The sequence below is a fragment of the Ahaetulla prasina genome, chromosome 7, assembly GCF_028640845.1.
Source record: "Ahaetulla prasina isolate Xishuangbanna chromosome 7, ASM2864084v1, whole genome shotgun sequence".
NCBI lineage: Eukaryota > Metazoa > Chordata > Lepidosauria > Squamata > Colubridae > Ahaetulla > Ahaetulla prasina.
This window is the reverse complement of record NC_080545.1, coordinates 72,597,333-72,615,066: the sequence shown is the minus strand read 5'-3', so window position 1 is coordinate 72,615,066 and position 17,734 is coordinate 72,597,333. Positions and strand designations below refer to the sequence as shown.

General features: G+C 41.4%; 1 protein-coding gene across 2 annotated transcripts in view; it reads right to left on the bottom strand.

Annotated features, from left to right (window-relative positions):
* Nucleotides 1-17,734, bottom strand: part of LARGE1 (LARGE xylosyl- and glucuronyltransferase 1) — a 398,885-nt gene that overhangs the window by 157,525 nt on the left and 223,626 nt on the right. For both annotated transcript variants that reach the window (XM_058190742.1, XM_058190741.1), the window contains exon 6: nt 13,858-14,029. In XM_058190742.1, the coding sequence (XP_058046725.1) occupies nt 13,858-14,029 (172 nt within the window). The remainder of the gene's footprint in view (nt 1-13,857; nt 14,030-17,734) is intronic.

The following is a 17,734-nucleotide window of genomic DNA, read 5'->3' as shown; positions in this document are numbered from 1 at the left end:
ACAGTGACCATAAAAGCTTACACCAGAATACATGTGTGCCTTTGAGTCAGTTTTTGACTCCTGGTACTGCCTGGACAAGTCCCTGGAGTTTTCTTGGCAAGACTTCAGAAATGATTTGCCACTGACTTCTTCCTAAGGCTAAGACAAAAGGACAGGGCCAAGGTTGCCCAGCTGGTTATGTGCTTAAGGTGGGACTAAAACTCACGATCTTCCAGTTTCTTGCCTGTAAGAACTACAACAAACTGACTTTCACATGAATATAACCACTATTATTATTGTTATATACCCAAAATACAAAATAATGTAAGCTAGTTCTTTACACGGTGTTGGCATTCGTAACTATCAAGACCTTGCCAAGAATCTAGGGAGTAGATACCACTGGTTAATGCATAGTCTTTCCATTTCAGTTTTCAGATGGTGATACTTTGTGATCTTCTCCAATTCTTTATCTTCTATTCTACAATGCCCTGATACCCTGATACCAGGACATCAATTATCTCTACTTTCTCCTTTTCAATAACAGTTAAATCTGTGGTTGATATGTTAAAAACCAAGCCTTTATCAGCCTGCATTAGGAAATCCCACAATATTTCAATCTGCTCGTTTTCGATTACTTATCCAACAATATGCTTCCACCAATTATTTATTATTGGTATGGTAATAATTAAAGATGTTTCAATGAATCATTATGGAAATTGTGTTATATATTTTTATTTATAATTGGGTATGATCTTCTTGCATGAACTCAGTATATAATCTACTGTTTCTTCTACTTTTTTGCACAATCTGAACTTTGATGACTTTTTAATCCTAGCTAGTTGGAATAACTTGTCCATGCACAGCCAAAATCAAGCCTTCACTTACTTTTTAATGTTCCAGTTGTAAGCCATTATCAGGTTTTATCTTTATCTACTTTTCCCTTGATCTTTGGTAGAAATTGGTAGACCATGCAATGTTTTTTCCTTGCCAAAGTTCTGTTTATGTTTTTATTACATTATTTGAATATTGACTTCTTGTTTCCAGTACATTTAATAAGTTCCAATTTTTAATTTACAGTTTATTCTGGGCTGTGTTTTATACAATCATAATCATGATACATGCATTTATTCTTTGACAGTTTATTTGGTTTGAAGTAAAGGTCTTCCTCCATTTCTGCAGGGCAGGTATAATCTATCAATATCCCTACTAGGATGTAATACATAGTGTGTAGTGATCAGTTGTCTTATTTTTTTGGTCCAAAATGTCCAGTTCAGCTTGTATCCAGTTACTAATTCCAGCAGTGTATCATATCACAAATACAGACCAGGTTTTTATGGCTTTGAGGTTTCCACAATTCAATATTATATTTAGCAATGTTCTCTGTTAGAGTGCCTGCCTTCTACAATCAAATCCTCCTAGAAATCTCTGTTGGTCCAACTCTGATGTTCTTCCAGAAGGCTTTAAAAAGCTAGCTGTTCTTCCACCCTTTGGGGAAGATGTGTGTTTTTTTGTTAGAAAGAGTGTGCTTCTCTGGATGCATGATGTTTCTTGTTGTTCTTCAAGTCATTTTAGAGTTGAGCAGTCTGTAAATCCCCAAATATTTGTTAAATAAGTAAATACATCTTGGATTCTAAGTTAAAGATTTGAACTTGTATTCATACTCAGCAGGCTCTTGAATTTTTCCTTTAAAGGTGTTGGTGATCACCTTTAAAGCGCTCCATGGCATAGGACCAGGTTACTTACGGGACCGCCTACTGCCACCAATAGCCTCCCATCGACCTGTGCGCTCCCACAGGGAGGGCCTCCTCGGGGTGCCGTCAGCTAAACAATGTCGGCTGGCGGCCCCCAGGGGAAGAGCCTTCTCTGTTGGGGCACCTACCCTATGGAACGAACTGCCTCTGGGGCTACGCCTTCTTCCCAACCTCCGGGCCTTTAAGCGCGAGCTCAAGACTTTTTTGTTTCAACGAGCAGGGTTGGCCTAAGAGTAATTTTTAATTGAGTAGTTTTATTTCTTGTTATTTTAATATTCGGCCTTATGGTTTCAGATTTTTAAATTTCAAATATTGTGTTTTAATTTTTGTATATGTCTTTTTAACTTGGCTGTAAACCGCCCTGAGTCTTCGGAGAAGGGCGGCATAGAAATGTAAATAATAAATAAATAAATAAATAAATAAGCTCTGATTCCATCACTTGTACTCTGATAGATCTAAGCTTACTGTAACTTTGCTCCAGGTGGAAATAGTTGTTGTATATTTTGACCATTAACAGAATTGGTATCAAACTCCCTGTGAAAGATTATTATGACCTTGTAGAGATTAATATATCTTTTAGGACAAAATGTTTGTTTCGTGGCAGCTTTCATAGGATGGCTTCCTTTAAGAATTGCTTCTTATAAGAATATTAGCAAGTCTGCTATGAAGATTTGTTTTAATGATCTTACTCATTCCAATAAGACCACTTTAGTGTGGTGGTTTAAGACATCAGGGTAAAAACCAGGAAACTGTGAGTTCTGGTACCACTTTGGGCATGAAATTGGCTAGATGACCTTGGCCCATCAGTCTTTCTCAATCCCAGCAACCACTTACAAAAATCTTGCCAAGAACATTGAATGGATTTGTCTAGGTAATTCCCAGGAGTCAACAATGACTCAAAAGTGCATACACACATAGACACTCTTTTCAATAGGCTTCAAAACTGCACCTACTACCTAATGTTGCTTTGGACCCTCAGAAGAGCAATATTCTTATATTCTTACATGCTGCAGTTCTAAGGATTTAAAATTCCAAACTGATTATGTGCCAATCTTTAGCTGTGGGCATCTGACACTGTACCCGAAACATTGCTAAGCCTTTCTGGCATTTATGATGTCAAAGCGTATTTTCCTTCCTGTTTGAACTGTTGATGCAAGGCAAACAGATTTAGTAGCCTGGGTGTATTCAGGAGAGGCAAAACAAGACTCACCTTTTGCTTAGTTGGGTTGGTGTTTTTAAAACCACTTAAAAATGGATTGGGGGAGGGGGGGAAATAGCTTTTGAATAGCAATCAATTTCAAAAGAAATATATATATCTGCAATATTTTTACCAGATACTTGTATTTATTTTATTTTATTTATTTATTTTATTTGATTTTTATACCGCCCTTCTCCCGAAGGACTCAGGGCGGTGTACAGGCATAATAAAACCGGCAATACAATATACAAATTTAAAATACAATTTAAAAAACTTATTTAAATTAGCCCAATGATTAAAATTTACCATACTAAAAACCCCGTTTAAAATTACTAAATTTAAGATTAAAATCCCAATTTAAGCCAGCCCCGCGCGGATAAAAAGGTGAGTCTTGAGTTCGCGACGAAATGTCCGAAGGTCAGGTATTTGGCGTAAACCCGGGGGAAGCTCGTTCCAGAGTGTGGGAGCCCCCACAGAGAAGGCCCTTCCCCTGGGGGCCGCCAGCCGACATTGTTTGGCGGACGGCACCCTGAGAAGTCCCTCTCTGTGGGAGCGTACGGGTCGGTGGGAGGCGTATGGTAACAGCAGGCGGTCCCGTAAGTACCCAGGTCCTAAGCCATGGAGCGCTTTAAAGGTCATAACCAACACCTTAAAGTGCACCCGAAGGCCACAGGCAGCCAGTGCAGTCTGCGCAGGAGCGGTGTTACATGGGAGCTACGTGTAGCTCCTCTATCACCCGCGCAGCTGCATTCTGGACTAACTGAAGCCTCCGGCGCACTTCAGGGGAGCCCCATGTAGAGAGCATTACAGTAATCCAGCGAGAGGTAGCAGGCGCATGAGTGACTGTGCATAAGGCATCCCGATCAAGGAAGGCGCAACTGCGAACCAGGCGAACCTGGTGGAAGGCCCTCCTGGAGCGGCCGTCAAATGATCTTCAAACGACAGCCGATCATCCAGGAGGACACCCAAGTTGCGCACCCTATCCTTTGGGGCCAGTAACTCGCCTCCAACAGCCAGCGGCTGCAGCTGACTGAATCGGGATGCCGGCATCCACAGCCACTCCGTCTTGGAGGGATTAAGCTTGAGCCTGTTTCTCCCCATCCAGACCCGTACAGCCTCCAAACACCGGGACAGCACTTCAACAACTTCATTGGGGTGGTCCGGGGTGGAAAAGTACAGCTGGGTGTCGTCAGCGTACTGCTGGTATCTCACCCCGAAACCACTGGTGATCTCACCCAGCGGCTTCATGTAGATGTTGAACAGCAGGCGAGAGAATCGACCCCTGTGGGACCCCACAAGTGAGGCCCCTCGCGGTCGACCTCTGCCCCCCTGTCAACACCGTCTGCGACCGGTCGGAGAGATAGGAGGAGAACCACCGATAACGGTGCCTCCCACTCCCAATCCCCAACCGGCGCAGCAGGATACCATGATCGATGGTATCGAACGCCGCTGAGAGGTCTAATAGGACCAGGGCAGAGGAATATCCCCTGTCCCTGGCCCTCCAGAGATCATCCACCAATGCGACCAAAGCTGTCTCCGTGCTGTATCCGGGTCGGAAGCCGGACTGGAACGGGTCTAGATAGACATCTTCATCCAGGTGTTGGGGCAGCTGTCGCGCCACGGCACTCTCTACAACCTTCGCAACAAAGAGAAGGTTGGAACTGGGCGATAATTACCCAAAATAGCTGGGTCCAAGAGGGCTTCTTAAGGAGGGTCTCACCACCGCCTCTTTCAAGGCGGCAGGAAAACCCCATCCAACAAAGCGTTGATAATCCTCTGGAGCCAGCCTCGTGTCACCGCCTGAGTGGCCAGTACCAGCCAGGAAGGACACGGGTCCAGTAAACATGTCGTGCCGTGAAGCCTCCCCAACAACCTGTCCACGTCCTCGGGAGCCACAGGGTCAAACTCATCCCAAATGTGCTCAACAAGACGTGCCTCCTCTCCCTCGCTTGGATCATCCCAAATTCGGTCCAGACCGTCCCTCAGCTGAGCGATTTTATCGTATAGATAACCACTAAACTCCTCGGCTGTTCCCTGCAAAGGGTCATCCGCACCTCCTGATGTAGGAGGCGGGTCACCCAAACAGGGCGGCCGGGCGGTTATCTGCCGGCGCAATGAGGGTGGGCGTGGGCGCCTCGCTTCCCTCATTGCCACTAGGTAGGTCCTAGAATAGGTCTAACTAGTGTCCGATCAACCGGGCGACTGGACCTCCAGGTGCTCTCTAGGCGTCTTCTCCGGCGTTTCATCTCCCTCAGCCCCTCGGAGAACCAAGGGGCGGACGAGATCTCGCGGGTCAGAGGCCGCAAAGGCGCGACACGATCCAGGGCCCCGGCCGCGGCCTGCTCCCAGGCCACGACCAGTTCCTCAGTCGTGCCGTGGGCCAGATCCTCAGGGAATGTAATATAGTATATGAATGTATCAACTGCTTGAAAATATATTGTGCAAGGGTGCTTAATGGAATCACGTTGGCCTGCATTTATTTGGCCATCCCTTGGGAACAAGGTGGTATGTTGTACATTAAACAACTTTAGCATGAATCTGGAGTTAACCTATAGTGCTGTTTTCACCCTGATTTTCTAGTTTATTTCAATAGGGATAGAGATTTCACTAGAGAATAGAAATATCTTTATTTCAATAGAGGTATTCTTGTTCGCTTATAAATAAAAAGTTTTAACCACAGATCTTTCAATGAATTTGATGAAATAATGCATACCTATACTTTAATTTTCAACATATCTGCATAAGAAAACCCATTAGTATGCTAGGCATCTTCTGGAAGCACTTGGAAGACCTTTCCATCTGCAGTAGCTTTTTAGTGATTTTGGGAAAAAAATAACTATGAATATATAATTTTAGGAGAAGATTACCTGGGACTGTCTTCTAATCTAGCTAGCATTTTAGATCTGCATGTTACTGTGTAACTATGTAGGATACCATTTTCAAGCACCTACAACTATGAAATTATCTTTCAACAGATGCTCATTTAGTGCTCATGGCATAATCTTTTGTAACTTCTCATTTACCTGCTCTTCGTCTATTATTTATTTATTTTATTTATTTTATTTTATTTGATTTTTATACCGCCCTTCTCCCGAAGGACTCAGGGCGGTGTACAGGCATAATAAAACCGACAATACAATATACAAATTTAAAATACAATTTAAAAAACTTATTTAAATTAGCCCAATGATTAAAATTTACCATACTAAAAACCCCGTTTAAAATTAATAAATTTAACATTAAAATCCCAATTTAAGCCAGCCCAGCGGATAAAAGATGAGTCTTGAGTTCGCGACGAAATGTCCGAAGGTCAGGTATTTGGCGTAAACCGGGGAAGCTCGTTCCAGAGTGTGGGAGCCCCACAGAAGGCCCTTCCTGGGGCCGCCAGCCGACATTGTTTGGCGGACGGCACCCTGAGAAGTCCCTCTCTGTGGGAGCGTGCGGGTCGGTGGGAGGCGTGTGGTAACAGCAGGCGGTCCCGTAAGTACCCAGGTCCTAAGCCATGGGCGCTTTAAAGGTCATAACCAACACCTTAAAGTGCACCCGGAAGGCCACAGGCAGCCAGTGCAGTCTGCGGAGGCGGTGTTACATGGGAGCTACGTGTAGCTCCCTCTATCACCAGCGCAGCTGCATTCTGGACTAACTGAAGCCTCCGGCGCACTTCAGGGGAGCCCCATGTAGAGAGCATTACAGTAATCAGCGAGAGGTAGCAGGCGCATGAGTGACTGTGCATAAGGCATCCCGATCAAGGAAGGCGCAACTGCGAACCAGGCGAACCTGGTAGAAGGCCCTCCTGGAGGCGGCCGTCAAATGATCTTCAAACGACAGCCGATCGTCCAGGAGGACACCCAAGTTGCGCACCCTATCCTTTGGGGCCAGTAACTCGCCTCCAACAGCCAGCCGCGGCTGCAGCTGACTGAATCGGGGTGCCGGCATCCACAGCCACTCCGTCTTGGAGGGATTAAGCTTGAGCCTGTTTCTCCCCATCCAGACCCGTACAGCCTCCAAACACCGGGACAGCACTTCAACAACTTCATTGGGGTGGTCCGGGGTGGAAAAGTACAACTGGGTGTCGTCAGCGTACTGCTGGTATCTCACCCGAAACCACTGATGATCTCACCCAGCGGCTTCATGTAGATGTTGAACAGCAGGCGAGAGAATCGACCCTGTGGGACCCCACAAGTGAGGCCCCTCGCGGTCGACCTCTGCCCCCTGTCAACACCGTCTGCGACGGTCGGAGAGATAGGAGGAGAACCACCGATATCGGTGCCTCCACTCCCAATCCCCAACCGCGCAGCAGGATACCATGATCGATGGTATCGAGCGCGCTGAGAGGTCTAATAGGACCAGGGCAGAGGAATATCCCTGTCCCTGGCCCTCAGAGATCATCCACCAATGCGACCAAAGCTGTCTCCGTGCTGTATCCGGGTCGGAAGCCGGACTGGAGCAGGTCTAGATAGACATCTTCATCCAGGTGTTGGGGCGGCTGTCGCGCCACGGCACTCTCTACAACCTTCGCAACAAAGCGAAGGTTGGAGACTGGGCGATAATTACCCAAAATAGCTGGGTCCAAGAGGGCTTCTTAAGGAGGGTCTCACCACCGCCTCTTTCAAGGCGGCAGGAAAACCCCATCCAACAAAGCGTTGATAATCCTCTGGAGCCAGCCTCGTGTCACCGCCTGAGTGGCCAGTACCAACCAGGAAGGGCACGGGTCCAGTAAACATGTCGTGCCGTGAAGCCTCCCCAACAACCTGTCCACGTCGTCGGGAGCCACAGGGTCAAACTCATCCCAAATGTGCTCAACAAGGCGTGCCTCCTCTCCCTCGCTTGGATCATCCCAAATTCGGTCCAGACCGTCCCTCAGCTGAGCGATTTTATCGTATAGATAACCACTAAACTCCTCGGCTCGTCCCTGCAAGGGTCATCCCGCACCTCCTGATGTAGGAGAGGCGGGTCACCCAAACAGGGCGGCGGGCGGTTATCTGCCGGCGCAATGAGGGTGGGCGTGGGCGCCTCGCTTCCCTCATTGCCACTAGGTAGGTCCTAGTATAGGTCCTAACTAGTGTCCGATCAGCTTCGGAGCGACTGGACCTCCAGGTGCTCTCTAGGCGTCTTCTCCGGCGTTTCATCTCCCTCAGCCCCTCGGGGAACCAAGGGGCCGGACGAGATCTACGCCGGGTCAGAGGCCGCAAAGGCGCGACACGATCCAGGGCCCCGGCCGCGGCCTGCTCCCAGGCCACGACCAGTTCCTCAGTCGTGCCGTGGGCCAGATCCTCAGGGAATGTAATATAGTATATGAATGTATCAACTGCTTGAAAATATATTGTGCAAGGGTGCTTAATGGAATCACGTTGGCCTGCATTTATTTGGCCATCCCCTTGGGAACAAGGTGGTATGTTGTACATTAAACAACTTTAGCATGAATCTGGAGTTAACCTATAGTGCTGTTTTTCACCCTGATTTTCTAGTTTATTTCAATAGGGATAGAGATTTCACTAGAGAATAGAAATATCTTTATTTCAATAGAGGTATTCTTGTTCGCTTATAAATAAAAAGTTTTAACCACAGATCTTTCAATGAATTTGATGAAATAATGCATACCTATACTTTAATTTTCAACATATCTGCATAAGAAAACCCATTAGTATGCTAGGCATCTTCTGGAAGCACTTGGAAGACCTTTCCATCTGCAGTAGCTTTTTAGTGATTTTGGGAAAAAAATAACTATGAATATATAATTTTAGGAGAAGATTACCTGGGACTGTCTTCTAATCTAGCTAGCATTTTAGATCTGCATGTTACTGTGTAACTATGTAGGATACCATTTTCAAGCACCTACAACTATGAAATTATCTGTCAACAGATGCTCATTTAGTGCTCATGGCATAATCTTTTGTAACTTCTCATTTACCTGCTCTTCGTCTATTATTATTTTTTTTATTTTTTTAAAGTAGGGTTTTGTTTTAATAACTTGTGCACAATTCTGTAGTTCTAAGCAAAATAGTGCTGTTTAAAAATACATAGGATGAGGGCTTAAATAAGGAATTAAAACGATAATTAATACCTGTCAGTATAAAAGATCCATTTCTATATGAAGTTTTGAGTGCCACTTAGTTAAAAAATGGGATCAAAAAATTTAAATCTTCATATATAGATATCAAATTAGTCAATTTGGCAGCAGGTCTGTTGTGTGGAATGTATGCGCTATTCCTCCCATCTATGTTTAAAATTGTAGAACAAGAACTAAAGGTCCTTATTCTGCCTTTGACCTCTATAATAGTCTCTTTCTTTCATACGTTTCTAGGATGCTACTCTAACATAAAAGTTCCTGTCAAGGGGGGAAACTGAACCAAGGATTCTGTATATCAGTTGCCATTAGAGAACTCAGAATGATTAACTAGCGTTTTCTACAATGGCTCAGAGGATCAGAAATATGGATGGCCCATGTCAATCAGTCTAGCACGAAGAAATGCCTCTCACATGGTAATTGTGTGGTTTCCCATATTTGCTGAAGGAATTCATCTTTGTTTATTGGAGCACATGTTGGATCCTACTGCGCAATGACCTTCCCAGAGACAATATACAACATCTTTTTCCTGAAGAAAAGAACACTTCTACCAGTACTTCAAAAGTAACAACCATCCCTCAAAATCACATCTTGAAATAAAATAAGGAACATCTATTTTAGCTTCTGTTTCCAGGTAAGCACTACAGAAATTATACTGTTTTATAGTTAAAATGAATTTTAGGAAAACATCAGCGTTGTTATATCATAAGTAATTGATATTCTAAATTAATTTTTCAAACATCTCCACTGTAGCCAGCTAGAGGGTAGCAGCTGGTGGCTAATTTTAGTTCCCTAAACAAGATTCTTGAGTAAAACATTCATAAATCTAGGTTCAAATGGAAATCAGTTAAAATTCTTTTAAAATATTTTACAAGAATCCCTAAGGTATGGTGTGACCAGGACAAGCAGATTGCCTCTTCTAGGTAGACAGTTCTACTTCTCCCTGCATTCCCTGCTGTGAAAATCCTTCTCACAATTCAAGCAATATCAAATAGGACAAGACTTGAACTAGACAATCATTGCCAACAGCTGCGCGACTGACTGAAAGTCAGTGATATAGAATAGCCCTCAGTAACGGTAGCATTAGAGAGTCAAGTTCCTGCAGAGAAGGAGCTATTTTTAATGACAGTATTACCATCTTTGTGTGTTAAGTTGACAATCTTTCAAAACTGCACTAAGAAGTTTTGATCAAAATCCAGAAGTAGGACTGAAGTTCTAAAAGCAATGCAGAAATATTCATCTCCCCCTCCCCCAAAAAGCCACACCTATTTGAATAGCTCAAACACTACTGGAATTTCAAATGCCTTCAAGATCTGGCTCTTCATCCAGGCCTTTAGAGAAGATGATTGATGCCCCTTTTTTCCTTTCTTGTTCCCCCCTGCCATTTTTGTCCCTTCGACTTGTGTTGTTTTTATGTTTCTGTATTGTTCTTTCTTTTTTAAATGTTTTAACAATTGTGAACTGCCTAGGGTCACTGGGAGTTGGGTGGCACATAATTTTAATTATAAATTATGGTTGGTCACACACCTAGCCAGATGTTTAGACATGATACGACATTTTGTCCACTTGTTGAGTCCTTATTTCCCAAGGATTTAGGATAGGCAGATTATGTTGTTTAATATTAATGGTAATATCATAGGATGTAAGCTGTTCCAAGTAAAGCTTCCTTTTGCAAGTGATTTTGTCAACGCTGATGGTTTTCAAGTGGTATTTTGGGATTGCATACAAATTGTCTGTTGCTATTGGTACTATCTTTGTTTTCTTTTGCCACTGTCATTCTACTTCTATTTGTGGGTCTTTGTATTTTGTGGCTTTTGCCAGTTTTTCTCTTCTCTTGTGCCATCTTTAGGTACTGCAATGTTCATTATCCAGATATTTTTTTTCCCTATTAACAGTTTTTAAGCCTGGAGTGTTGTGCGATGCTAGTCTGGTTGAATTCTAAAATATCAGATAACTTTAACGTCTACATTTTCTATTACTTTGTATATTTTGTAGCCTTCTGGATGGTGGGCAAATGGTATTTCTTGCAGATATTCTAATGCACCATTGTTGCTGCTTTGTCATGCCATTATTTGTAGTCAGTCTGTATGATCTTTTTCAGCAGCTAATAATGTGGTCCATTGTTTATTCAGCTTCTTTGCAAAGGTGGCATTTGATGTCTGTTGCTGTCTTCTCAGCAATTCTGGCTTTGTATGCATTGGTTTTTAAGGCTTGATCTTATGCATCCAGAATTAGCCCCTCTGTCTCTCTTTTCAACTTTTCTGGACTTAGTCATTGCCAGATCTTGTTGTTATCTGGTTTGCCTGCTAAGGCAATAGTTTTTTAACTATTTAATATTTAATAACTATTTAATATTTAATAACTATATTAAATATTATATTATTAAAAACTATATTTAATAGTTTTTTAAACTATTCTTCATTTGTTTTTTTCTTATGGACCAGACTGGTCTCTTTAGTATTCAGTAAATCTTCCTGGTATATGAACTTCAGCGGATCTTCTTCACTTTCCTTCACATATTCCTCCAATATCACCACCTCCTCCTCTTCTTTCTTCTTTTGTCTGGTGTACTTGTAACATTCCACATCCATCTGCTTCCGTTGATAAATAGAGTCTTTTAACATCTCTGCCTGGAAAAGGATATGTCTCTATCACAATTTTTCTGATCTACATATTCAGAGCTCCTAATTTAATTTGAACTGTACTGTTTTTTCTTTGCCAAGTATTGACTGGTTCATTGTAGTGTTCCATAAATGCATTGGTAGAAATGTTTCTGATTCAATTGAAATTGGAGACTCTTCCTTATGGTGTGCGCAATTGGAGCTTTAAATCTGCTGATTTTCTTAGCTCTGATTGTTATTGATTGCTTTATTATTTCTGGTGCTTCTGTGATATTCCTTGTCATTAGGTGATACTTATTAATCAGATATTATTTAGTCTTCTTGTTCGTCAACTTCTTTTTTTTTTCATCTGTTCTAGTTTACTTGTACCTGATCTTAGCATGCCAATCTTATTTTCCAAACTGATTTTAGTGATGCACTTTGAGGTTTTTTTCTTCTCTTTATATTTGATATTATAGTATTGGCATTTCTTAATACTTGTGCTAGCTGTTTTTAGTAACAGGTTTCAATTAGTAACAGGTTTGCCTTAGGAACAAGGCAAACTTGTTTTGCCTTGTTCCTAAGGCAAACCTGTTACTTTTGCTTTTATATTCTTCTAGATACTCAGTTATTCTTTGTTTCAATTCCTCTTGTCTTTTTAGTTATAAAGCTTTTTTTTTTTTCTGAAAAGAAGGCAGAAGAGAGGATGCCTAGTTTGGGAATTAAAACGTTTCAATATCTATACTGGCTTTGTCTGCTGCTAACTCCCCCTTTTTGTCTGTATGGTCTGAGCTACCTCTGAGAAAGTTTTGATTACTTTGCCCTTTGCAATTCTTCCAACTCTGCTTCTGTGAATATTTTATTTTGTATTATAAATCGACCTTGATCTGCTAGTCTCTGTTCTGTTACTTCTCGTTATGAATGTTATGGATGTTGTTCTTTCCATAACTAGCAATTTTTTTCAGATATTTCTTCTTATTGGACTTAAGAGCAAATCTTTATTTCTTTTGTCTTTGTATATTTGTGACAGAGAAGGAACTTTTCTTCCAGTAGTCCTGCAGCTGCTGACCCTGGTTGCTCAACCAAGAGTCTTGAGTCCTGTAGTCCATTTGTTAACTGATGTCCAGAAACTCCAACACCTAGTATGGTCCTTGTTGATCCGGACAATGACCAATCCAAATTTCTGTAAGTTATGTCTCACCACATTATTTATGGAACAATTTTTGTCTGGCTCCTCTGATGAGACCTTTCTAGTAAGGTTGAATTTCTCGCATAGCTCTCATCTTCCTTATCCCCCACAACCAGGTCAAGGTAATGTCTTACTAGGGGTATTATTACTATTAAAAAAAGAAAGATGAAATGCACCTAAAAATATGATATTTGTAAATGCAGATAAATGACATAATCCTGTCATTAATTTAGTATGAGTGCATTTCATCCGTTTGCTTAAAAAACATTTCTTTGGTCAGAATGTGTATAGTTGGATAGCTTTGCTGGAACAGTTTCATGAATATTTTTACTACTAACAAAATTAATAATTGATAACAATTCCAAAGAACATTCTTGTTCATTCTGTCTAAAAGAGTTTACTACTTTATGAGAGTATAAGTAAGAAAAAGGTGATTTGGGGGAAAGGGGGTGGGGAGGCAGATTTTCTGTTTACTCCTGAAAAATATGTTCCAGAATATTTTGCAGCATCCCAGAATATTCATGGGATTATAGGGAGGTGGATGAAGAGATGAAAAAAATCTGCTACCGGTATTACATTTTTTAGATTTGAATCTAATAATACTTGATTAAAATGAGTTTTCAGCAAGGTACTGCATTACACTTAAAGGTCTACATCTTACTTGCTATGCAAAGCAATGCAGGAACGGTATTCAGTACTTTGAATTCATCTTGTCATTCTGATTCTGTAACTGAGTTGCTTGTCCTTACAGCCAGTTTTGAATTGATCCTCCTCCTTCAGTCATCAGCTTTGCCATTATACTAATCATTGCAATCTTAGATATAATAATGGCTAACAACAGCACATGCAATTGTAAATAGTCACACCTTACTATTTATGATGTTCCTCACTGGAGACACCTCATGTACAAATACATTCCCAGAGGTTTTCTAATTAACTGTAGCAATGTAAATTAACAGATAACAGTCTGGAAGGAGTAAATAACACCTGGCAAGGGCACAGACACCTCAAACTTCAAAGAACTTTATAAACCCTGAACATTAACGCAAATAATAAGAAAGGCATTACAGTACCTCTGAACTTGTGAAAGACAGCCCAAAGCTCAGCAATGTCTGTAGCAAAGGTAATGTCAGTATCAAGGACAATGACTCGCTCAAGATTGGCGGGAAGTGTCTTTGTGAGAACCAGCTTCATCAGTCCATAGATGCCAGAATAGTGTTTGTTGGGTATCCAGGACACTTCAGACTAACAGCCAGAAAGGACAAGGAAGAGAGAAAAGAGGAAGAGAAAACACTTTACTAGAGACAATACTTGATGTCAAACAAGTTGGTTGACAAATAGCACTTTGCAGAACAGCGAATATATTCTTGATCACTGCAGAAGAAATGAGATACAGGGTTTTACTCCAAAGTTAATTTTATTCCACCCACACAAAAAGCCTCTGAAATATCCAGAGTGACATATCAGCATCAGCATAATTTTAGTGTGAGCAAGGACATATATTTGTGACTTCAAGTCATGTAAATCTCTCACCTTATCACCCTACAAATGTGTTTGGACCATTAAACTTCTGTTCAAAATCTGCCACTCATGGCATTTATTTTAGTTTTTGAAAAGGGCCAAAAAGATGCCAATTAAAGCATCATCACAATGGAGAAGGATTTTTAATAGCAGCCCACTTTCTCTGGAAGTCCTTCCCAGAGACACATGTTTAATTTTTTTTGTTCCGTCTGATTTTTAGCTGGATTTTTAAACTGCTATCTTTCATTACCTTATTATATTATTATGTACTGCAAATTGTGGTTTCATTTTGTATTGGAATTATTTTATGCTAGTCCTAATACTAGTTTTAATGTGTAAATGTAAACTTCATATTTTTAAATTTTACTTTATCTCCTTGAATTGCTTTCCTATCCGGAAAGATGGCATACAATATTGAAAGAAAACATAAATCAAACCAAAGCATATAATTAAATAAAAATTGGTTGATTAGAAATGCTGAATGAGAAATGATGGAATTTAGAGTTGAAGCTGGCAACAAGCATTTTTTTTATAAAATAAGACTGTATTTTCCATCTCCAGGATTGTTCCACAAAGTTAGCAGTTGTTAACGTTATAAACATCTCAAAATCAAAATCTCCACAGAGTTGGGTAATTGTAGAATGGTGTCCAAGAATAGTTGAGAATTTAAACTGCAACAAGATTCAGCAATCTTTTAGGATGGAATGATAATTATAGGCCAAAATCTTATGCCACCAAATTGCATTATTTCTTTTACTATTTATTTATTTATTTGCAATTTGTGCTCTAAAATCTCAACCAGGAGATTGAAAACTATAATTTGAGGGTTCTGGGTTTCCCATAGCACTGCTAAGCCATGACTTAAAAAAAGGGAAAATAAAAATGAGTAGAGAGGCAAGTAAGTGTTCACCAGGTAGAAAATATTTCCGCTTGCTCTAGTGACAAGTACAGGACTACAGTATTTGCATCTTATCTCTCAAAGGTAAAACGTGTTATAAATCCTCAACCTATGACCAATTGTTCAGTGACTATTCAAAGTTATAATGGTACTGAACAAACTGTGGTTACAAATGATCCTTGGAGTTTTGGCCATCCCAGCATGCCTATGCCCACATGATCACAATCTGGGCATTTGGCAACTGGTTCACACTTAAGATTGGTTGTATCAAGGATCCAAGGATCACATAATCACCATTTGCAGCCTTCCCTGCCATCTTCCCCAGAAAGTTAATGGGGAAGCAGGCAGGAAAGTTCCTAAGTTGTTGGGGTAAGGCTTCCCCCACCTCGGGCACCTACCTAACTGTCACTGTGACTTCCATGCATACTCAAGTATCCCCTTGCACATTTGTGCACCCTGACACACTCTTTCTGACTCACGCCAGACCCTCCCTTGCACCTTTGCATGCCCTCCCTAGCCCGTGGCACACCTCTCATGCATTCCCTCACATTTTTGTGCACCCTCCTTGACCTGCACTGCACCTCTCACATACCATCACACCCTCGTGCAGCCTCTCTGAGCTATGCCATGCCTCTTGTGCATACCCTCGCATCCTATCCAACCCTCCCCCACAGTCCTTCCTTCCTCACTCTGCAGCAGTCACTTACCTGCCTACCAGAGAGTTGCAAGCTCCTGCCAGCTTCCCTACTGAGTTCGGTTGTGAGAAGCTGGCAAGAAGTTGCCTCACCTAATGACCAAGGGATTCAGTTAATGATGAAAGCCAGGACTGCATGGATTGTGACTGCTAAGCAATGTTGCCATGCTTTGCGACCACATTCCTTGGCAATGGAAATTCAGAACCCAATTTTATTGTAAGTATTTTAGTCACTAAACCCTTTACTCAGAAGTAGATCATACATTGTGGTGCATGCAACTGATAAAAAGGGCTTGTTTGAAGAAGTGGTTAAATGAACTGGGAGGCCGTAAGTTCTAGTCCTGCCTCAGGCATGAATCCTGTTGGGTGCCTTTAGAGCAAGGGTCTCCAATTTTGGTAACTTTAAGCCTGGTGGACTTCAACTTCCAGAATTCTCCAGCCAGTTTGCTGGGTTTTTTTCTGGGAGTTGAAGTCCTCCAGGCTTAAAGTTGCCAAGGTTGGAGATCCCGGCTTTAGACAAATCTCTCTCTCTCTCTCTCTCTCTCTCTCTCTCTCTCTCTCTCTCTGTCTTAGGAAGAAGGCAATGGCAAATCCCTTTTAACCAATGGGTGGTTAAAAAATATAAAATAAAACAAAGTTGCCCCCCCAAAAAAAAACACTTTAGGGACATCTCCACATAGTCATCACAGGTAAAATGATGGGAAGGCACTAAACAAACAAACAGTATAAAAGTCATCATTGCCTTTACATTTTGTTACAAAGCATTTCACTGACAAACACTGATGCTTTTATCTTGAGAGGCAATCCCTGTGAATCCTGTTTTGAAAGATACTGCTAAGGTCAAGAATAAAGAAATAAATCTTTCTAAATCATAGTATTTGCCAAGCTATTTATGTGGGTAAGAATGTATGTAGGCAGAACACTTGTTCATGGGTGATCCAATTTTTCTCAATTTCTTTGATCCCTTTCATTAAAAGTTGTCATTGCATTTATTTAGAGAAATGAGCTAGAAAAGAAAAATGAAGTTGCAATAAGGATAAGTATTTTATATCCTTAGCAATGTCTGCTTTACATTGGTATTGTATTTTGGTTTCAAGGCTACAGCTTTAACTGAAACATGAATATGCTACCTTTCAAGCACAAGGACACAGATGTAGCCCACTTCTTATAGCATTATGGGACATAAAGAGGTTTTTTTTTAAATAAAAGAAAAATGTTTACAACATCGAAGTGGAAAATAGATAACGATCCAAATTCTAAAAGAAATTGCAGACCTATTGTGGTATTGCAATTTTGATGTACAAACCTACTTTTGGTGTACAATCAACTAAATCATATGTAGTTAACAAATTATTATTATTATTATTATTTATTAAATTTTTATACCGCCCTTCTCCCGAAGGACTCAGGGCGGTGTACAGCCAAGGGTAAAAAACAAAATATATACAATTAAGATAACAATTAAAACAAAGCAAATTATAAAGGCTGATAGTTAAAAATTAAATTTTAAATTTTAAAATAGTAAGAAAACCCAATTAAAATCCAACACTAGTTATGCCAGTCCCGCTTGAATGAATAAATGTGTTTTGAGCTCATGACGGAAGGTCCGAAGATCAGGCACTTGACGCAGGCCAGGGGGAAGTTCGTTCCAGAGCATCACTGCCCCCACAGAGAAGGCCCTACTCCTGGGGGCCACCAGCTGACACTGTTTGGCGGACGGCACCCTGAGGAGACCCTCTCTGTGAGCGTCTGGTCGGTGGGAGGCAAAGGGTAACAGCAGGCGGTCTCGTAAGTACCCGGGTCCTAAGCCATGGAGCGCTTTAAAGATGGTAACCAA